The sequence below is a fragment of the Paroedura picta genome, chromosome 2 (genome assembly GCF_049243985.1).
Source record: "Paroedura picta isolate Pp20150507F chromosome 2, Ppicta_v3.0, whole genome shotgun sequence".
Classification (NCBI taxonomy): domain Eukaryota; kingdom Metazoa; phylum Chordata; class Lepidosauria; order Squamata; family Gekkonidae; genus Paroedura; species Paroedura picta.
Window position 1 is genome coordinate 81,115,116 of NC_135370.1, and position 23,029 is coordinate 81,138,144.

Below are 23,029 nucleotides of genomic sequence, written 5' to 3' on the forward strand. Positions count from 1 at the left end.
ATGCGTAATATTTTTAAAGAGTATACAGAATTTTTATACTGAATAACATTGTTATAAACATTAAAGAGATTTTTTTGAAAAAACAGATAGCACATGTAGCTAATGTAAGCCTTGCATATAATAAGGCAGATTGATAGAACTCACCTTCCCTCTTGCTTCTCTCAGTTGTTTTTCTGATGCCGCCTGTTTGGTGTTTGCTTCCCGAACCATCTTATGTGCCTCCTGTTAAAAAAAGAATTCTGCCAGTAAATTACTCAGTCAGATATTCAATATAAACTAATGAACTGCTTTGAGTGCTTGACTCATACTACAAAAAGTTATATACAAAATGTTATATACAACTCTTTTTAAAAAATAATGACATAAATAAATCTAATATAGTCTAAGACAGTTTTAATTTTTTTACTAATGTAGAACTGTGAGTTGGATGGACACCAAACAGGCTGTACAAAGATTTTAAAAATTGGTTAATTTCAGGTTCAGGTTGAATTAACCCAAACCTAATTCAGCATTTCCTCACTCACTTGAATTGATACTGGGATTTGGCTGGCTTTTTCAAAGGGACTTAAATGCCTCCAGAGCCACTAAACAGCTGATCTGTGGGCTGTGGGAGAGGGCTGGCTTTAAATTATGGAGCAAATTTGGGAATCTGAATCAAAAGCTGAAGAAATTTGGGTTTTTGCAATTCAGGTCCCACACTGAACAAAGGATTCTCACTTCAAGTTTTTACCACCCAAATGTACACTCCTAGTTATGACATCTCAGCTACAGAACTTTCACCCCTGGTTCAGCATCAAGCACCAAACAAAGACACTTCCTTTTGCTCCAGCCTTGTTGCTGAGACTGATATAGGTGTGGATGGCAAAATGAACTAGGAACCCAAGTGGTAAAGCAACTTTTACTAAGTATTCAATAGTCAGAGAGTTATATGCAAACTATCCAGACAGCATTCTAGGCATCACCCTTCTAAGGGGTAAAGACAATTTTACTACACATCAGATGACAGGTGGTAAAAGTATCATGTATTCTCACCTAGACTATTCCTGCAGAGCATAGAACACTTCTGCTCTGTAGTTCCCAACCCACGTTTAAGGAACTACAAATCCGTCTAGCTGGAGAAGGCTATTGCATATCCACTCCCATAAAGACTTGAGCTCACCAAGTAATGCACAGTCTTATTTAAGAGAAGGGCTGTGGAAGAGATCCCTTCTGTGGAAGTTCAGTCAGCACTAAGATGCACAATCAGGAGAATTACAAATCTTGTAATCCCTTGGTTCTCTGCCTTTCAGATGGGGTGAATCACTCATTTCAGGGCTCCCCAATACAATGACTGTTAGACCATAAGAAACTATTATGCCAAGGAGGTTGGGTCAGAACTTTTCTCCCTAAGAAACCAGTTTTCTCCCTGCATGGAATTTATTCTCTATCTACTCAGAAATGAAACTCTCACCTACAGTCTGAAGTAGCGTGACTTGCACAAGTGGTTTTGCTATTTGTATAAATTTGGTTCCCCATAGTCAGTTACTAGTACAGATAGAGAATGAGGAATGATCTGTATTGGTACATGTGTGCATATACTTGTGAACTCCATGTGTAGAGCTCGAATCTGTTCCAGAAGAACACCCCTTTGAGGTCCAGGTACTGATCTCAGGGGCAATACCTCAAACAAGCTTGCTGTTAACTCTTCCAGTTCCTGCTCCAGCTGTTCTCTCACTTTAGAAAGCCTCTCACATTCTTCATCTTTTAACTTCAGCTCCTGCAGAGGAAAAACACGTAAGAAACCAAAACCTCAGGCATGGGGCAAGGACTCCCCATATAAACATGAGCACATAAGATTCCCTCCACCGACATTTTAACAATCTAAGGAGTTGCCTTATACCAGTGGCCCACCTATGCCAGTACTATCTAAACAGTTTCAGGCACCTAACCCAAAGGCTTTTCACATCACTGATGCTTTTTTGTTTTTTGCGGGGGTCTAGTTGCAGCCAACTTATAGCGATTTCACAGGGTTATTAAAGCAAGAGACATTGAGACATGGTTTGGCATTGCCTACTTCTGTGTAGTAACCCTGGACTTCCATGCTGGTCTCTTATCCAAGCACTAACCCAGGTCAACCCTACTTAGTTTCGGAGATCTGATGAGATCAGGCCAGCCTCAGGTATCCACATCAGGGCTTGATACTCCATTGTTAATTTATTATCTTAACTGCAAGTGCCTCAAGCAAGACTGAGGCAACACAAAAATATTTTAAATAAATACATACAATAACTAATACAGTAAAAAAACATAAACCCATAAAATTGTCAACAATAAACCATCTAAAAGGTTGCCAGATCCCTCCTGACAACTGGCAGGGAATGGGGAGGAGGGGACTTAGCAGGAGTAGCTGGGAGGCCCAAGCTATGTTGCTGGGAATGTGGCATCACCAATTCCAACATGTACCGGATGTAATGTCATTGTTTTGCAATGTCAAGTGGCACACCATGTTAGGACAAATACTCTAAGTTAAAAATGGCTTCTATCATAGACTTTTTGCCCAAATACTAAAAAATTGCCTGGACCTCCCTCATGTTCCTAGTAATTCCTCCTGTCAGCCAGATGATCAGCACCTGAAAGAGGGGCCTGATGGCAGGGGATCCCCCACTTACAGAGGTGGGGGTGTAGCAAGCCTAAATAAGCCAAAAACTTGTCAGTATTAAGCAGTTTAAAATTGTATTTATAAAACAGGTTACAACCAGGGCATGGGAATTACAGTTAAAGCCCGGCATCCCTCCAATAAAACCTGGGAAAAGATAAATGTAAAAAACAGTAAAGTATACTATGGACAAGGTTGAAGGAAGGAGCAATTCACAAGTGGTACACCACCGTGGAAAATGCCCTGTCTCTGGCTGCCACCATCTTATTTCTGAAGGTAGGAAAACAGAGTGCTTGGCTTAAGAATCAGTCTTGCATAACTGGCAGGCTGGACAGTATAGAGCAGGGATTCCCAACCAAGGATTCCGCAGACCCCTGGGGGGGTTACGGGAGCACCAGAGGGGGTCCACGGACTTCCCCCTACTGCCTTAATGGCCAAAGCTGGCTGCCTGCACCCAAAGGGCTCAGTGAATAGCCCATGGGTGTAAATATCAAAGGGGAAAAGTTGGTTGTGGCATGGTACAGGGGGTCTGGGCTGTCTTCTCAGCTCCTGGCCTTCTTTCCAGCCTACATGAGGCAGAGCCACCTTAGTACTAGTAAAGGCAGGAGAAGGAAGCAAAAGGAGGGTGAAGAGTACAGGTGCTGATGTTGCATCTGGTGACATGTCACTTCTGGGGCGTGATGCAGGGAGATGTGGCCATTAACATCAATTCCGGGGATCTGTGAAGTCTGGAAATATCTCTGAAGGGCTCCTGTATGGTCAAAAGGTTGAAAAAGGCTGGCATAGAAAAAGGCCATCCTTCAGATACCCCAATGTCAAGTAATTTAGGACCTTCTGTCTAAAAAGCAGCACTCTGAATTTTGCCCAGAAACCAATATATGTATATTCTAAGCATCTGAAAGTCAGAACTATTCTGCTTCTGAATGTGGAGATTTTAACTTTAGAATAACTAATAGGTACTGAGAGAACATCCATTTATTGAATCCTTTAAGCATCAAACACATAAGAATGGATCCTGTGATATGAAACCACTAAGAAACAATAAGATTATTAAAGGAGCGTTCACGTTAAAAGAGTAACATTACACATCTGCCACAAGTATAAAAACACAAGACCACTAATGATTTGAAGCATGAAACAGTTCATATAATGCTTCGAAACATAAAATGTTATGCAGTTACAAGTTTGACAAAGGAAATGTAAATACACCAAATGCTAAATGATGGTTTGTGTGGCCTTTATCCTCTAGTGGGTTTCTAGTTTCTTATGTGTTCAGTAATAATTTTATTCAGGCAGCAAAGATAAATATCTCTGATCCCAGAGAGCAATTTCTTAAGGAATGCTCAAAACATCTACTGATGAGCAATGCAAAAGAAGCTCACGCAGATTCATATAGACTAGGGTGTGTGAGCATATGACTCTGCTCACAACTTTGTTGTCCCCACTTCTTTGCAAAACCTTACCTTCAGCGCTCTGCGGAGCTCTTCTTTCAGGAACTCTGACCCTTTCTCACGGATCTCCACAGAGGAACTGCGCAAGCGGGACACGTTGAGTTGAGCCATGGACTGGTTCTCATCCCCAGTGGAACAGTCCTTGCCAGGAAGCTCTGAGAACTGCAGCTCCTGTTCTGTGGTTGCTGAGGCAAGTGCCTTCCACTGTCCCACTAGTGGCTGCTTGTGGAGCTGATGCCGGGACTCTTCAAACTGGGCCTGGCTGTAGGAGAAGGATCCATCAGGTCTAGGTTGATTAAAAGGACACTGAAAATAGGTTTCCACTTTCCCCACTCTGCCAGACCTCTGCGCTAGTGTGATTTCATCTCGCGGCAACATTAAACACCTGATTTCCCAAGATGAGTTCAGAGATGGCCACGGACGCAAATGAGGGACATTGTAAAAGAAGACACAACAGGGAAGGGAGATTGCTTTGAAACAGAAAGTTATGCAAGACAAAAAAGAACTTTCCCCTTGATGAACCACCATGAAAGGCTTCTGCCAATTTCAACAGGGAAATACCACGGAACTTGGTGCAGCCTGGTATTTAGTAAGGTGGGGGGGGGGGCTTCAGCAGTGTATAATGTCATAGAGTCCACTTTCCAAATCAGCATTTGTTCCAGGGGAACTCTGGATTTTCCAGGATGTGTTCTGGAGATCAGTTGTAATTATGGGAGATATCCAGGCCTCACCTGGAGGCTGGCAATCCCAATTTCCTAACTTTCCAACTGTATTTTTTCCAAACTGATCCCTGAAGTCAGAAATATATTTCCCCAAAGAAAGAAGCCATGCATAGGAGTTGCACAGATTATGCATTTTAAATTTTCCTGTTGTTATGCATGAGATGCTTTAACAAGAAAGGCTCTTGAAAAACAAAATACTGTATGGTTGTTCTTCCCCAGCAGCGCCACTAGGTGGCTTCAGCAGGATTACTTCACTGTGCGCCTTCAGCCCAACACTGGGAAACCCGCCTTCCTCCCCACACCATGCTCTGCAAGGCAAAAGCTGCCTCTCCCCACTTGATTTGTATGGTGCCACACTACTGGCACCAGGAACTGAACTTCTACCACCAAAGTAGAGGAAAGCTGAATCCCAATCGGGACTTTCACACAAAAAGTAGATGGGCACAGAAACAAGTGTGCATGCAGCAGCCATAATGCTGCTAGAGGCACATGGTGTCCCACAATACAGATTGTCAGCCCACCATTATTTCTCATTGCAAGATTCAGCAGTTGCAAACAGCTGCCTATATTTAGGAGCCATATCATAAAAAAACATGGCTTCCCCTAAAGCTTAAAAAGGTGTAGCCCAGTGATGGCCAACCTTTTAGAAACCGAGTGCCCAAACTGCAAAAAAAAACCCTACTTACTTATCACAAAGTGCCACCACAGCAATTTGACCTGAATACTGAGGCTTCAGTTTCAAAAAAACAGCTCACACATTTACATATTTTGTCTTAAGGGAAAACACAATAACAAAGCCCTTTGTTGTTGGGCTGTTTATTTTTAGGTTTTGTTCCCCCCTTTCCTCCCCCCCTGCACCTTTCCCTTCCCTTCCATTCCTTCTTCACCTTCACTCCCTAGAGGGGAGGCAGCAAGGCCAGGCGTGCACGCGGTCAGCAGTGTGTGGCATCTCTGACGGGCTCTGGCCCAGCTCTGCTCTCCCCAGGCTCTGTTCAGCACAGTCTCCCCGCTCCCACCACTGTATGCAGATGCGAGCCCAGCTGAGCAACCCAAGCCAGCCAATCGCTTCCCGGGCCAGGGAACACATGGGGAGAGTCTTCCCTGTCCTCTGGGCGCCAGGATGCCAGACCTCATGCAGACTGACTCAGCGAACTCTGTGCCAGCGTGCCCACAGAAAGGGCTCAGAGTGCTGCCTCTGGCACACGTGCCATCGTTCACCACCACTGGCACAGCCTGACATTAAAGAACTAGTATCCAGTGCATACACAGCTGGGCTGGGTGGGTGGTTCCTTGGCAGTTCCCAGTCCTTGTATTCAGGCAATGATCCAAATTTGGCAGAGTCTGCCATTCAAATGAGCACTAAAGCTTATTAACAATCCCTGGAAGGACAACAAATTGGGTAGTCACAACTTCCTACTTTCTAGGGAATATGGGGTGTAGTGAGAAAGGCAAGAAGAAGAAGTCTAAGTATCTTAGCTGCCAGAAGAGGCTGACAAAAAAGCCAAGCAGCAGTGAAGCACTGGACAACATTCAACATTGCTCAGTCCATTCATTGCCTGAGATAAATTTCTCATGACTAATAAGCAGGACGGTCGTGACTGCATGAACTTATCCCTACATGATGGGGCCCAAAGATCACATGGATTCTATAGAAGATTGCAGATACCCATCAGCAGCATTGACTGGCATTAAGCATCCCAGAACCAGGGAGGATCACTACTCCCTCTTCGTATTCCTCACAGTATGGCATGTCTTAACTGCAAAACTATTACATTTGCTTGTAAATTCTCACAAAAAGCAGAAAGAATAACCCATCACATTGCAGGATTCCGTATGCCTGAATGCTTCCCCATACAAAATATATTGTTCCACACAGAAAACCAGAAGGTCATGTGTCATCACCTTGCCTTCTCATTGATATGCTACTTTTCTACGTGATTTTTTTCCAATATGGGAGAGCATTCGTTACAGTATGGGAGACCCCTACTTACAGTCATGGTACAACTCCAAAAGCAAGCTTACCATCTTTAGAAAGAATGGACTGGATGGAACAAACCAAAAGAAAAGAAAAGAAGATGGCCACAAATATACAGAAAAAATGTGAGTGAGAAAGTAGAAAAGACAGATAGGGAAGGGCCCAAATAGCCCTGAAAATTCCATGATAAACAGCTGAATCCCTCATTTGTGAAGGAATAAAGAACATGTGCTGTACAGATATGGGGTGGAGATAGAGGCTGATGATTAACACATGGCCTTTGCCTGGCTTGTGAGCAGTAGATAAAAAGCTGTCAAGAGTGTAGTGGTTAAAGAGCAGTGGCCTCTAATTCAATTCCCCACTCCTGCACATGCAAGACAGCTAGCTGACCATGGGCTAGTCACAGTTCTCTCAGAGCTGTTCTCACATAGCAACTCTCTTAGAGCTCACTCAGCTTCACCTACCTCACAGGGTGTTTGTTGTGTGGTAAGGAAGGGAAAGGGATGTGTAAGCTGCTTTGATATTCCTTCTGGCAGTGAAAAGCGGGGCATAAAAAAGCTGCTCTCCTTCAAAATACAAAAGTAGGTTTCACATAAGGGAAGCAGGTTTGGTCTTGCAAAACCTGACCTTCCTGCTATGAATCCCTAAAGAATACATTGGTCCCATTCTGGGTATGCATTTTATACATAGATAACAATAACAATCTTTTGTCTAAATAAGGAATAAAGAAAAAATGAGCAGCAAACTAAAGAAGCAGGGATGGAATGCTGAACTTGGCTAGAGAGACCTAAAATGAAATTCGATCTTGGATGACAGCCTCTCTCTGCCTCACATTATCCAAGCACAGAACAGGCATAACCAAGGTCTGTTTCACAGGATGCATGCACAAGCAACCATGAGCAAGGCTGTAATGTTCTTTATTTTTAAGAGGGATGCATAAATAATTAACAGCTTTACACTTATTGCAAAGAAAATATTCAGTGGGGGTGGGAGAGAAATCCCACAGGAAAGAGAACTGAAGAGCAAGAAGGGATGGCTGTAATCCAGAGAACCATATGTACAGTTAAGGTGCAGTGTTACCTATGGGATGCAAGCCATTCATTAGCCAACTATAAGAAAGTTCAGGCTGTGGTTTCAACCTTGGTCACTGGACTGACCAGTTTCTTGAAAAGAGACATGGTGTGGACCAGCAGAATGGAAAGCACATAAAATGATATTTATATCTGGAGTATGAGACATATATACTCTCTCACAGAAAGAGGCAGACGGACAGACAGACAGACACTCAAACATCAAGCAGCCAGACATCTGAATGACTTAGCTTTGAATTCAGATTTTAAATGGCCTAAAGTTCAAAAGACCATCCGTTCCATTTCACTAAAACAGATATTGAAAGAGATATTGACTAAGAAGATGTGAGACATACATGAGTGATATGAACCATATGGAGACAAAAATGTAATTGTCATTTCACAGGAAAAAGAGTAATCAGAAAAAGAATGTCAACAGAGAACCAATTCTGCATAAAAAGGATGAAGATTATGAGACAAATCCAATTGTAGTTCCAAGAAAAATACTACCAAGGCAGCCAAAGAACATGAGCAGTGAATAAATAGATGGAAGAAGACCAAATCACATCAAAAAGTTTACTTTGTAGCTTGGAGCCTATTTACAAATGAGAGAACACTACATCTCACGTACAGATGAATATTAGCTCTAAACACCAATACTTTGGCACACAGTCACAGGTAACAAGGCCAATCTCTAGACTTACAGCAAAATTATGCTTTCTTTTCCTGAAGCCCCTTCCCCTTCCCAGAATGAATTCCCACTAGAATCTTCACAGTTTAAGGGGACATCAGAAGCAACCATAACCAAAGGAAGGTAACTAGGCACACCTATACACATACACACACAACTTAATACCAGCGTATGTTAAAAACACAATTTAGCAGACAACCTGCAGTCCAATACATTAAATTGCAAACATTAATTCACATAGCTCATACAGTATGTTAATCCATTTTAAAATGGAATCATTCTGCAGTCACTCCACTGGTTACTAATCTGTTGCCAGGTTCAGTTCATGTTGCTAATTATCATCTACAAAGCCCTTGGACCCAAATAGCTGCTGGGCTCCTCTACAACACTTTACTCAGATGAACCACACCTTCTGAAGGTGCCCCTCCCTGCAAATGGGTACATTAGATAAAGGCCAATACACTCCCTGCTGTACACACCTATGCTTCCCAATCAGATTCTGCATGATCAATCCACTTCTGGGTTTCTCAAAGCCTGAAGAATGTTTCATGGGTTTCTCAATGGTAAAAAGTTGAGAAAGGCTATCCTAGGCTAAATAAAAGTTACAGGACTATCTATTAGCAATACGTTCTTCTCCAATCCAGTGGCCTTAAAAACTGTCTGTATTCTAATTTAGGCTTTTGTGGACTAGTTCACATATTTATACTGGAATAAGAAATCATTATCTTTTAATAACTTGCAGGACTCCCAAATGCATTTGCTACATGAGATCAACATGCATACCCACTTCGGAATTCACTTACTTTTTTTAAGGACATTTGAAAAATTAAGGCACAGAAACTTTGTGAAATCTCCATATAAGGAAGTTAATAATCAGAGTGTCAAGTTCCCCAAACTGATAAACTTTCTCTTCCCTTCCTTCCATCCCAGCCTGTTTCATCTCCAGGTCTTACCTAACTTATTATTCCAATCTCAGCTATATTTATTGCTCAGTTAACTCTTTTATTATCTGAATGTTAATTTGCTCCTATCTTAACAAATGTGTAATTCCAGTCTTAGCTGTATTATTGCTCAGTTACTAAGCATCTTGATGATAATTAGCCCTGCCTGTCAACTACACCCAATCCCAGCTACCTATATATAACATTTGAGGAAACCTGTATCTGAAGGAGCATGCATTTCTCAGTTTTCACTTCTACCCAGACTCAAACTTTGTTGGTCTTGGATGTGCCACTGACATCAAACTTGGTTATTGCATCTGTTAACTCTCGTGTTTGTATGCTAATTTACTGCTATTCAGAATTGGGGATTTGTAGCTTGGAGAAGAGGGCAAGGGGTGATATGATAGGTGTGTTTCCATCAAGGACCCCTTCCCAAAGTCTATCAAAGTCTAGAGTCTATTAGACCGGCACCCACTCACTCCTAGTGGAAGAAGACTCGGCCTCCATCTGAACGAGGTGGGATGGGATAGATTATTGGTGTTTTTGACCACTTGCTTGTTTTATTGTAAATTGGGGTTTTATGGGGTTTTATTGTAGGGAATGGCAAACCACCCTGTATTGAGTCTGCCAAGAAAACACTAGAGGGCGTCACCCCAAGGGTCAGACATGACTCGGTGCTTGCACAGGGGATACCTTTACCTTTACCTTTATTGTATTTTAATGTTTTATTCTGTGAACAGCTGCGGGTTCCTAGGAAATGCGGTAATATATAAATTGAAATAGTAAATAATATTAATAAATAATAATATAAAAAGTAGACAGGTTGAAGAAAGGGCCAACTTGTTTACTGCAGCTTTAGAGACAAAGACTAGGAGCACTGGATTCAAATTATAGGAAAGGAAATTCCATTTAAATATTGAAAAGCATTTTCTCATAGTGAGAGCTGTTCATTGATGGAATATGTTACATTGGAGGGTGGCAGTGTCTCCTTCTCTGGAAGTTTTTAGGAGGAGATTGTATGGGCACCTGTCAGGAGTATGTGATCTTTAAGCCCCTGAAAGGGTGGGGGGCTGGTCTGGATGGCCCTTGTGGTCTCTTCCAGCTCTGATATTCTGATTCTCTCAGCCTTTCCTCATAAAGCATGGGCTCCAACCCCTCAACCATCCTGGTCGCCTTTCTCTGAACATGTTTCAACTAGTCAATATCCTTTTAAGAATGTATTTAATGTTGGGATTTCTTGACCACCCCTCTTTACAAAGCAGGCTCAGGGCATTTTCCAACAGTTTCAAATAGTCACACAATAATTCCTAAAAACAATATAAAATGATACAACTGTTCCGTTTTCAGATTTGGGGGGATTCTAGAGGGGGAACCTGGTGATGTTATTACTGGAGTTCATCAGCCCCAGCCAAATGCCTGGTGGAAGAGCTTTGTTTTGCAGGCCCTGTGGAACTCAGTCAACTCCAACAGGACCCTCAGCTCTTCTGGGAGCTCATTCCATCAGCGGGGGGCCATGACTGAAAAGGCCTTGGTCCTCAGTGAGGCCAGACTGATCTTTCTTGTGCCAGGGATCACCAGCAGTCCATTTCCTTCTTGAATTGTGTCTCCCAGAACGGGACAGTATTCCAAATGAGATCTTACCAACTGTCTTAATCCAATCTCTGCTATACTTGCCCAGTTACTTATGCGTCTTGACTTGAACTAGCCCATCCTGGCAACTAACTGCCCTACCTATATGTAACAGTTGCAGAAGTTTTGTTTTACTGTATCTGAATAAGGGTGCATGCACACAAAAGCTCATACCTGGAATGAGCAGTTGAGGCTTCATAGGGGAGCGTTGGGTATTGACTGTTGCTGCCACCAAATTGTCTTGATTGTATTAATTGTACTGGGTTTTAACTTTTAAAATATTTTTAATTTTTAATGGAAACTGCCAAGAGCCAGCCGGGCAGAGAGTGGCAGTCTATAATTTTTCAAAATAAATAAATAAATAAAACTTTGTTGATCTTAAAGGTGCCACTGGTCTCAAACTGATGTATATTTATGTAAGTCTTCCATCTTGTTCACACCTTTAGATAACTAATTTAGTCCTCAAAGCCGCAATTTAATTATAGAGAGCAGAGCTAACTATTTTGGGGAGAAACTAGCTGACCACTGCCAATAAGCCCATTTGTATTCTTATACTTTGCAAATTAAACAAAATTGGAAACTGTTGAAAACATCATCTAAAGAAAGAAAAATCAGGGGAGAACAGCCAAGAAACAAACATCAAGTTTGTTAGGAGGACCAAAAGCTAAGGTCACTGAGTAATCCAAAGATAGATGGAAATTGCATATTTGGAAAATAATGCTTTAACTGCTTTATATCAGAGGGAAGAACAGTATTAAACTAGACACAACTTGATTGCATTGTAAGAGCATTTAGAGCTGAATTCAAAGGCCCAGTTCACACTGAGGTTATACGCTTGCGTCCGGAATACAGATGGGCGCTCACAAAACTGCGTGTTTCTCCATACCCCACCCCCATTACTTCACACAAAAACTTAGTATATCAGGGAAAAGACTGGGCTAGAACCTCTCCTCTGTTTTCCATGTGAATGGAATCTCTCCTCCACCCTGTTCATAGTGAAGCATATTCAGTTAGGTGGGAGGGGAGGCTTTGCATGAAGTGATACAGCCCAGACACGCCTTCTGAGAGCCAGGACAAAGAACTACCATTGTCTCCAAAACAAGAGAAGTAGTGGTTCTTTGTTTAGGTAGCATCAAGCACACCTTGCACATTAAAACTTCCCATTCATCTCTTGATTGCTTGAATGGCTATGATGACAGGGATGGAAGTATAAATCGAAGTGAGCCAAGGAATTTGTCTCTTCCCCCTTTTATTAACTGGGATATGCTACAAGGCTGGTGGAAGATAGCAAACATATATATTCATTCATAAGAGAGGAAAACACAGAGAGTAAGCAGCCCCCAAACGTATGCGGGGTTATAACGCTGTCCAGTCGCATGGTTCAACATGCACTGTGAAGTGAGTAAAGAAAGCCCTTGATTCAGACCAGAACAAGATAATAAAACATTACTAAGAAGCTCTGTGTTTCAACAGGAAGTACAGAAAAGTTAATTGCAGCTCAGTTTACAAAGTATGGGTCAAATGCTACAGGTTCTTTAGCACAGGTATTTACTGGAAATTATGCATAATTCTTAAACCCAAAGAATAGCTTGATTTAAGTTTAGCAGTCTTTCCATTCCAGCAACTTAACATATATAGAAAATCTGGCAAGATTTGAAGAGTATGACCCATAGTCATATGGCAAATTAGATTTCTAATATTTTATACATTTTCATTGTTTTGTCAAAATATAAGTTTTTACAAAAATTGGATGTTTTAGATGAAAATTAAAATGTTTAAAGGAGATGTTTCTAAAGTAAGATTTAGAATACCGTAAGTAAGGCAAAGTTAGCTCCATTATAACCCTATGGAAACAAGGTATGATTATACCAAAGACCACAATGGAAAGTTAACAAACCTGCCAATAGTTTCCTACCCCCACGAGAGGAAAAGGAAACTTTTATAGTCTTTCAGATGTATTTCTTTGGAGAAAGTCAAGAACACTTATTGTCCAAAAAATGACATGGATCCAAAGGTTGGTGCTTCAGCTAGAGAAAAGAAAATCATGCTGCATGGCTAAATTCTTCTGTCTGAATAAACATTTGAAGGAGAGAGAGAGAGAGAGAGAGAGAGAGAGAGAGAGAGAGAGATCTCAAATGCCCTTGGGAATGACCACTGTCTATGCAGGGAAGGATAAACTGCATTCAAGCATGACTTGCCCAAAATCATCCAGCTAGTATTCAGAATTTGTAATTAGGCTTCCCAGGTCTGACTGGTCCAAACACACACTCTGCTCAACTTGTTCTGCTGCTCATGCTGCTTGATCGGTACAGAACCAAAGTGAGCGAATCAGATTTCAGTCTTCAGTCCCCTGTGGCAGAGATCTCTTCCAGAGTCAAGTCCTGATTAAGTGCCCCAGCTGCCAAGACTGACTGCCACTCCCTGTTCTGTCTACCATGTCTAAGGAACTTTGGGCAAAGTAATCAGCAAGCCAAAAGAGGCGAAGAACCCCTTGATTGAGTCATGAAATACATCACATAGCATACCAAGGCACAACACCACAGCAAGCAGAGGTTAGAATGGCTGCACAGTAATTTTCTTAATCTAGGTTAAGAAGGCCTCACTCAACAGCTTTCTTTGCAGCACTTGTTAACTGAGCAAAATGGCAGAGGTTCCCATGGCTTCCTAGAGCAAACTTGGAAATGGGGAGCTCGTGTTGAAAGTTTTCCCTCGTTTCCACAGAAATTCCACTACCTTTTATGCGCACATATATCCATTTTCACAAATAGAAATTAGGAGTACATTGCAAATATGCAGAGGATGGAGTTCTTGGCAGCAGATCTGTCTGATCAATCGAGCAGAAGTAGAACAAGGGGTCACTGGTTGCCTCTTTCCAGTTAAAGGGGCAAAATCTGAGCCTTTCTTCAAGGGATACAAACAACACTAAGAATTGAATTATTTTCATAGTGGGGTTGAATATTTAACTTTAGTTCCAGTCACTTGTTCATAAGAACCCTTTGCAAGGTAAACACAAAAGTGGAACTTCCACAGAGGATAGAAGGTCTTTATGCAATTCGCAGCAGTGATAATGTGAAGAAATGGTCCTTTGCGTTTAAACAGAAAGTAGTCTATTATAATATTGACCTGTCTTGAATCCATGATCAAGCTTATTCTGTGCTACAAGCTAAGAGCTAAAGGCACTCAGTCTTCTGGCTTCAACCCCAGAGCTCATGCCTCTAGCTATACCCAAATTTATACATAAAGAGCAGGAAAAAGCACATATGTGAAATACTGCAGCTGCCTGTAGGGATGTCAGCCTCCAGGTGGGGCCTGGGGATCTCCTGGAATTACAGTTCATCTCCAGATTACAGAAATCAATTTCCCTGGAGAAAACATATGCATAGGGCACCGCATACTGTACTTTACTGAGGTCCCTGTCCTCTCCAGGCTCCATCCCCAAATCTCCACAAGTTTCCCAACTTGGACCTGGCAAGCCATGATGTTCATCTTATTCTGCCCTCCTTGCTCCTTTAGTCTTAAATCTGCTGCAAGGACCATCTTATCCTCTAGAAACATGGAGCGTCACATGTCAAAAAACACATCTCATGCAGTGATAGTAGTATTCAGAACTTGGTTGTTTTTCTATTTATACAAAAGAACTCTCCTCTGTTAGAGTCTGCTGTTTTGTCAGTTGCTGTTTTTGCCCTGCAATGTGGAAAACTGTCCATATATTCTATAGCAAGAAAAAATGATCAGCCCCCATACACTTTCAAAAGCTTTCTCAATAGAGAACTCAAAAGAAAACTGATCATAGCAACAAAAAATAACTAAAAAAAAAGTTATGATCAAAATGAAAGCAAAATGGGTTTTTAGACTTTTGGATTTTTCATTAACTTTTGTAGTAAAAATAGTGGTAAAGCAAAAGATATAGGTTTGCATATTGGTGCTGTTAGTCTGTGGACTTCAGATTTAGTCTGTAGACTCCAGATTCTGCAGTCTAGTTTGGGAGACCAGCAGGAAACACAAATGTTTTTTGCAAAGGGATGTGTTAGCTAGATTTGTATAAGAAAATCAGATTCTGCCACAAACTGAGAAAAATGTGCAAGATTTGCACTTTTACCAGCAGGCCCTGCCAATTTCCTGTGGAGCCCATCTGACGGAGCTGTTTCCTGTATGAAATGCCTGTGGGTCACATTCAGCAGAATTCTGTGGGGAATCTACAGAACAAAGAATGCTTCAGCCTCATCATTTCCCTAGAATCAGCCTTGAATATACATCCAGTATTGTGGTGTCAAGAAAATATTCACCATGATGCGGAAAAACAAACTTGTCCTTACCATTTTGCTAGCATTTGCACCCAGAACAACTGATGCAATCAGCTCTCTTTTTTCCCATTTACCAGCAGAGACAGTTATTAGCTGGGACAGCATCAACATCCTTTTTATATGAAGTTGCCAACATTAACTGAAGTCCTATGAATACAGATTGCATGATAGTAACAAAAATGGTATTTAGTAGAATGCTTCCTAGTGAGGTAAATAGTATTTTTATTTAGAATCAGATTTCTTTTTATTGAGTCAGTAGTCATTCCCTTGGGTTTGAACCGAAAACATATTTCTTCAAGTTAAACTCAACCACCTTAGCTGGGGAGATTCTTAAGGATTGTACACATCACTCATAGAACTCTTCCTCCAAAATTCCAGATAAATAAGAAAAAGTATCCTGTGTCTAGATACAATGGCAAATAAAGTTTTTTGGCTTGAACTCTCTCTTCTGCCTCATTCAACTGACATGAAATTATCTAAGACTGTGGCCCTGCCCAGAGAATTCTCCTGGCAAATTACAGAGAAAGAAGAGTTTCCATTTTCCAAACCATTAAAGTTCTTCCTTACACAGGAAGAAGCCTCCCCACCCCCCACCCCCCATTCACCACTAGGATTCTGATTTGGGCAGACAAACAAGACCTGCTGAGTGCTGAACTTGCACAAAGCTCATTCATTTCAACATGTTTTTGCCAGACTCTCCCTAACTTAACTTGCTTCCTGGTATCCTCCAAGAAGTTGGCAGCTTTCGTGGAAAAAAATTTAAAAGCTTTGATAGTACTGTTTGAAAGTATGGAAGGACTTCCTTTCCCTTTACCAGCATGCTCTATTTTTAAGAGGAAAACAGCCTCCTACTTTAAATAGAAATTGATAAGACTCACGCATTCTCATGTTGTAGTGGCAGGGATGCTTCTCTCACTAGACCTTTCATTTGTGGCTTTTGACTTTTTAAACAAACTGTAAAAAGAACAGGTTCAGGTGGGCAGCCTTGTTTGTCTGAAGCAACAGAACAAAGTTTGAGTCCAGTGGCCCCTTCAAGTCCATCAATGTTTAATTCAAGGTATAAACTTGCATGTGCATGCACATCACTGTATCTGGTGAAGTGAGCATGCACACAAAAGCTTATATCTTGAACACAACATTATTGGTCTTGAAGGTGCCATTGGACTTAGACTTTGTTCTGTAACGAGTATAGGAGGCTTATTATTTACTATGCATAGGAAGTGGGCCTCGGTTGGTGAGCAGAATATTGGGACACACAAGGACCTGCATCTGGATCTTTAGCTGTCCTCCTAGTGGCACAGCAGTCCTGCCCACTTTACATTTAAGCACAACTTTTGCCAGGGCCCCTGAAAGTGCTAGGCTTCAGTTTCCTAACACTGCCTAGATAACAAACCAGGAGATTTTCAGGGGAGGGTGGGGTTTGTAGGAATTTCCCCCTTCTCCAAATATCAAATTCAATTCGGAATAGTTACTACTTGTAAGATAATGAGATGAATATTAAGGTCAGAATTTGATTAGTTAAATTCTTAATTTTGCTAACGATTGGTGAATTTCAGTAAGTTCATTGGTATTAAACCAATGGTTATATAAATGTAGTCCTATGGCTATCTTCTGTCCTCCTATCAGGCAATCTAAATACTATTACAATTATTGCTCTTACACATTGACAGTCACTTTCACAAATTAACTTTACACATGTCTTGGGTCAGTTTGCTTAACAGACCTTTCCAGACCATCTTTAATCAAAACTATTTTTGCCATTTAATTTTCTTATTCTCTCTTATTTTCCCCTCAAGAAACCCCCCTATCCTTTGAAAAAAGACAAAAGGGAAATGACTTTAGGTTGAGCAGCTGAAGACTAGTCATGACAAGACACCTTACAAAGATATGGTCATCCTAAAAATAATCATACTAGTCTGTTGCAATAATGAGTCTCATAGGCAGAGATGAAAAATTCTGTGGAAGTAAATCAGTTCTTGGGGTGGGAATCTGCAATACTTATATTCTTATCAAACTTATTTTACTGCTTTAACAACATAATGCACATAATTGTAGATCACAGTATATACAATTGTAATATTGATATATTTATAAATTTTAAAAGTATGGCCATGGAGTTTCCACTTAACATAAGAAGGTCACAGGTTCGATCACTAACATCTCCAGTTAAACAGATTAGGTAGTAGGTGATGTGAAAGATGACCCTGGAGACACACTGCTAGCGTGAGTAGTTGATACTGCCTTTGATGGACAAATGCTCTTCCACCAGGCATTTTGCTGAGGTTGGGCTGAAGCCCCCAGGTATTTGACTGGGTCTTCCCTCTCCCTGACTTCCTGGGCTTGGTGCGAGACCAGACCCAGATGATAACTTACCCAATGTACATCCAGAGCATTGTTCACCATATCACAGTTATTAGTCCGTGGGAAACAGGTTTTATATTATATATCACTATCTCAATGGTAATTGAAATTGTAATTTTGGGGGATTTTATTATTGTTTTATGGGGTGTTTTAAACTGTTATGATGTTTTATTGTTAAACCACCACAAGCCAGCTTGCTGGAAGCAGTGGTCTGTAAACTGAATTAATAAATAAAAATAAATAAAAGAAGTCTGATTCAGCCTATTCAGTATCTTACAGCTTCATGTATGTGTTCATGTGTAAATGCTTTATTTTTCTATAAGCAAAACTGTTAACATAACCAATACTGCAGAGAGACAGCACACTGCCTTATCTGTCATTGAGGAATTAGGAAAAATAAACATTTATAGAAATGTTTATAGAAATAGAAAACAGAAATGTTGTAGTAAACAAAAAATACTGGATTTCTTTATTTGAACAGTCACAATAGGACTAGCAACATACCCAGATGTCATTAATTCAACGGTGAATTCAAAAGTGTTTTATTATCATACACATTGCAGAAAATAATTGTGGACAAAATCAGTCACGTGTAATATTCAACATACTTTTATCTACAGTATAGACTGAAACAGAAAAAGGAGAAGAAGAAGAGAGGAGGAAGAGGAAGAGTTGGTTCTTATATGCCGCTTTTCTCTACCTGAAGGAGTCTTAAAGCAGCTTATAGTCGCCTTCCCTTCCTCTCTCCACAACAGATACCCTGTGAGGTGGATGAGGCTGAGAGAGCCCTGATATTACTGCTTGGTCATAACAGTTTTATCAGTGCCATTGGGAGCCCAAGGTCACCCAGCTGGCTGAATGTGGGGGAGTGCAGAATCAAACCCGGCTCACCAGAGTAGAAGTACACGCTCCTAACTACGACACCAAACTGGCTGAAACAGTCATTCGATTTCCAAGGCTGCAGATTATTTACATACAAATTCTTTATAATACAGGACACCAGGTTTCTCTCCCCCACCCCCCAATTTTTGCAGCTTTACTCACAGCAGCCTCAAGATTAACAGATGCCCTTCTGAAGTGGGCTTTTGCCCATCAAAGTTTATGTCACTGTCAGCTCTTTAAGAAAAGTACACATCTCACAGCAAGTCATGGGAATGCTTGATGTTCAGAGGAACACCTCAGTCCTCTTGAGCACATCCACAGGAAGAAGGCTAAAGCTGAAGGAGGCATGAATCTGGAGGTCAATACTGTCCACTATGACTTGTGGCAGCTCTCCAGGGTCTCAGGATGAAATCACTCCTCTCACCTTGATCTTTGTAATTCAAGATGCTGGGGACAGAACCTGAGGCCTTCTGCATGACAAGCAGATGCCTAACACTGGGCCATAACCCCATCCCACCTCTCATCCACTGTTGAAACCAAACCCAAGTACATAAAACAACCACAGTGTGTCCACACTCATGCCTTGGGATCTTGCATCTCCCTTCCCTCCCTCCGCCTTAGCCTCGGAGTAGAGCTCCTTCCATGACTGTTCTTATCAAGATTCCCCCTCAGCCAGCACTTATTATAGCTGCCTCTCCCTACAGTTCAAGGAAAGGTCTCCAAACCTTTCCTCGGGGCATCCAGGTGAGTAGTTGCCAGGCCGCAGTTCAGACACGGATCTACTGGGAGGGTCACCTTTCTCTCAATTATATGGTTCCTCTCCATAAAATGGGGATAAATAGCAGGCCACCTCGCAGCGTTGTTGTGAGGTATTCCAGCTTCTGGAAAACCAGAGTGTGGCCGGCTAATGGCATCGCAGTATAAGGAGGCAATGCGACAGCTTTTCGTTCGTTCAGCTCTGTGCCGGCCGACCTCTCTCTCCCCCCCCCCCCCCATCATGCCAGCAGCACGGTGCCTGGAGAAAGTTTGTGAGTCAGGCTGCTGGGAGCTAAAGAGGGGGCTGCAGAGGATGAGGACGAGGAGCCGTCATGCCGCTTGGCTCGTCCCGGCGCCTGGCACGGGCTCTTCTCCTTGCTCTGCGGCATTCCGCAGGGGCGCTCCGTGGGGAGCAGTCCGACTCCGGGCTCGCTGGAGTTCAGCGAGACCGGCCAGGCGACCGCGACCGGAGGGGCGGCGAGGGACGCGGCCGATGTGCCTCCTGCTCTCGCCAAGCGGCGTCAGACAAAGGACAGGACAGGGCGCGCAAGCCTCCCCACCGCGACCCCCGGGCGGGAACCGAGGCCAGAGAGACGACCTTACCCCCACATGCCGGCTCCGCCGCGGTTCCAAGGAGGCAGCCCAGGGAGACCCGCGCAGCCCCCTTAGAGGGAGGACGGGGCAGCCTGGCTCTGCCGCAAGCCAGGCTTAGGCGCGGCGGGCGATCCGGGCTCTCCCCCTTGCCTCCTGAGCGGGACTGCGGCAGTGGCTGGGGAGCCTCCGGGCCAGCTGCTCTGCGCTCTGCGCAGCTGGAGGGGAAAGGGAGCCGGAGGGGTCACGTGACCTCTCGGAAGCCTCCTCTCCTCCCCCCCGCCCGCCCCCCTTCTGGAGGATGCACGTGCGCGCCCGGCGCCGCCGCGAATCACGTGACGTCCCATCCCCTGCGATTTTTGTGCCCGAGCGTGAAGGGTGTTCGATGATATCCGCTGCTTCGGCGATGCAGAGCTTCCCAGCGGCGCCAGCTTTTCCTGGCCTGCGCAAGCTCCGACTGCACCCTCGAGGTCTCCATCGGTCCCCGTTTCACCTTGAGCAAGGGGAGTGGGAGAGGCCCGAGGGAAAGACGCAGCAGGATCCGAATATTCTGGTCCCTTCTTCTCTCGCCCCTTACCCAAGGAGCTCGGGAAGGTTTGTGTCGTTACCTTGTCCCCATTTGATTCTCACAGGCTCTTTCCTAGATTCAGGTGGGTTCTCACCCACAATAATACAACATCTCATTTGAATAGCTTGCAGTAAACCCAGATGCCAGTTTTGCTGCCACATACACCCAGACAACACAATCGCTGGACCTAACAGCATCCTGCACCATCTCAGGTTCATTCAATTGCCCATATATTAACACTGTATGTGCTGTTAAATGTCAACTGTGCACTTCAGTACTCCACATAGCAAAAACAGGTCAAACCCCACCAAAGGATAAATGGACAAAATCTGACATCCAAGAAAAACCCGTAGGAGAACATTTCAGTTTCCCAGGACACTCAGTGGAGGATCTCAAAGCAGCTGTTTCATTGTAAAGGAATTTTAGAAACAGACTGGAACAGGAGACTGCTGAATTACAAGTTATTCCAACACTCATGAAAATGGAACTCCCTGGGCTTAACAGAGATATTGACCTCTTATCTCACTACACCTGCTTAGTCAGTTCTCACATCTGTTGCTAATTCCTTTATTATCTGTATGCCAATTTGATACTATTCATATATCTTACCAAACATTCCAATCTTAGCAATATTTATTACTCAGTTACTTATGCATCTTGACTCTATTTAGCCCTTCCTGGCAACAACCCCCTGGAGTCCTGTTCATTGTGGGGCAACAGGAACTGCTGAACACTTGTTTTGTTGTTTTCCCAGCTGTAGCAAAATTTTGTGGTTGCCATTTGGGAATGAAGTAGAAGGATGAGTTGATTTTGTTGTTGCATTTCTTTGAGCAAGTCTTTCCTACAAAGCTTATTTACCCATCCTGCCCAATATCAACACCAAGAGCATTGCCTCTGTTGCCCTGGCAAACTTGCAGTGAAAATGAAGAAGGGCAAGTAGAGAGTGGAAACATGTATACTGCATAAGCTGTAGACTGTCTTTGGCATTTTGAGATGTCCTTGAGGTAGTTTAAGTCAAGAGGCTGATGTTTTGTCCAGATGCTGAGCTGGAAAGCCAGCAACTGATGAAAATGTCAGGCTTCTAATGCCATGGACCGTTTCTCCCTCCTCCCCTATTTAACTTGGAGTTGGCTCCAATGGTTTGTTGCAGACATTTTCATTTCATTAACTCCTGCCGGACAAGTTTTAGGCACAACTAAGCAGATAATAAATGTCATGTTTCTCACTTGTTAAATTCACACTCTGATCAAACCAAGACTCAGTCTGCTGTTTTATTGGATGCATAAACAAAGCCAAGGCCAGGAAATTTACCATAGATGGAGCAATAGATAGGAAAGCCAATTGATGTCAAATTAAGAAAAATATATGGTCCCAGGTGTAGAAATGGGCAGTGGAAGCTTTGCATGGCAGAGGGGTAACTAACATTCCAATTATGCCTCTATTAGGCCCATTATGCACGGAGTGGAAGGTCCACATTCGGGGTGGAATGGCAGCGGCTAAAATCACTAATTATGCACGCTGCTGGCGGCAACCAGGCGCAGAGTCAACATATGCCGCCGAAAAAGCTGCGTTAGCAAGATGTGGAAGAAAGTGGAGCTTCCTGGGACCAGGGCACAACCAGAAGCGGCTCCAGAGTAGCCCTGTGTATAATCGGATACTCTGGGTTTTGCTGCTGTTGTGTTCCGTCCTGTGCGTAAGGGGTTTGCTTTGCTTCTTCCTCCTCCGCGTTCTCCATGCCGCCGTTTCAGCGGCCGTGCATAATAGGCCTTAAAGGTACAACACATTTTTCTCCACTATTGTTGGCAACCCTACATAGCAGTAAAATATTTTTTTCCTTCTCTGAGTGAACTTTTTAAAACCTCTGCAACACAATTATATGCAAGGCTGTTCAGAAATCCTCCTGGCTTTGATGGGTCTTACTCTGAATTAGGTGTGGGGTGGACTTCAGACTGACAGTGTAATCACAGCACCTATACTCAGAAGTAAGTCCAGCACTGTTCAGTAGTGTCACAGGTAAATATGCATAGGATTACACCATAATAGTGGGATTCTTTGCAGTTAGTGCTATCTAAGCACACTGAAATCTAGGGTCTTAACCTGGAGTAACACTGTGTAGGATTTCTCTGTAAGCCACATGTCCTTTCTAGCACTGACCATCCAACCCCTTCCTTGAACTCTTATAAAGTTTGAATCCAGAGGCACCCTTAAGACCAACAAAGTTTTATTCAAGCTTAGACTTCAAATAAAAGCTTGTTGGCCTTAAAAGTGCCCCTGGACTCAAACTTTGTTCTGCTGCTTCAGGCCAACACGGCTTCCCACTTGAATTTAACTTTTATGTAATTATTTTGAAATATCATGAATGCTTCAATTTGGATTGGTTCAGAAGAGTCACAAAAAATCTGTGAATGACTTTTCAAAAATATCAGATGACTAAAATACCTGCCCAGCATCAT

General features: G+C 42.7%; 1 protein-coding gene across 9 annotated transcripts in view; it reads right to left on the reverse strand.

The window, feature by feature from the left end:
- Positions 1-20,233, reverse strand: part of RAB3IL1 (RAB3A interacting protein like 1) — a 40,242-nt gene extending 20,009 nt beyond the window's left edge. For 8 of the 9 annotated variants that reach the window (XR_013228235.1, XR_013228234.1, XR_013228236.1 and 5 more), the window contains exons 1-4: positions 20,021-20,233; positions 4,099-4,348; positions 1,661-1,756; positions 145-222 (exon numbers count right to left, since the gene is read on the reverse strand). Coding sequence is in view for 6 of the 9 variants with exons in the window: in XM_077321196.1 (XP_077177311.1) it covers positions 145-222; positions 1,661-1,756; positions 4,099-4,348; positions 20,021-20,028 (432 nt within the window). In the remaining 3 variants the exon portion in view is untranslated. Of the gene's footprint in view, positions 1-144; positions 223-1,660; positions 1,757-4,098; positions 4,349-5,695; positions 5,830-20,020 lie in introns of those variants that run through there. The other variant, XM_077321197.1, reaches the window with a different exon arrangement.
- Positions 20,234-23,029: the final 2,796 nt, after the last annotated feature.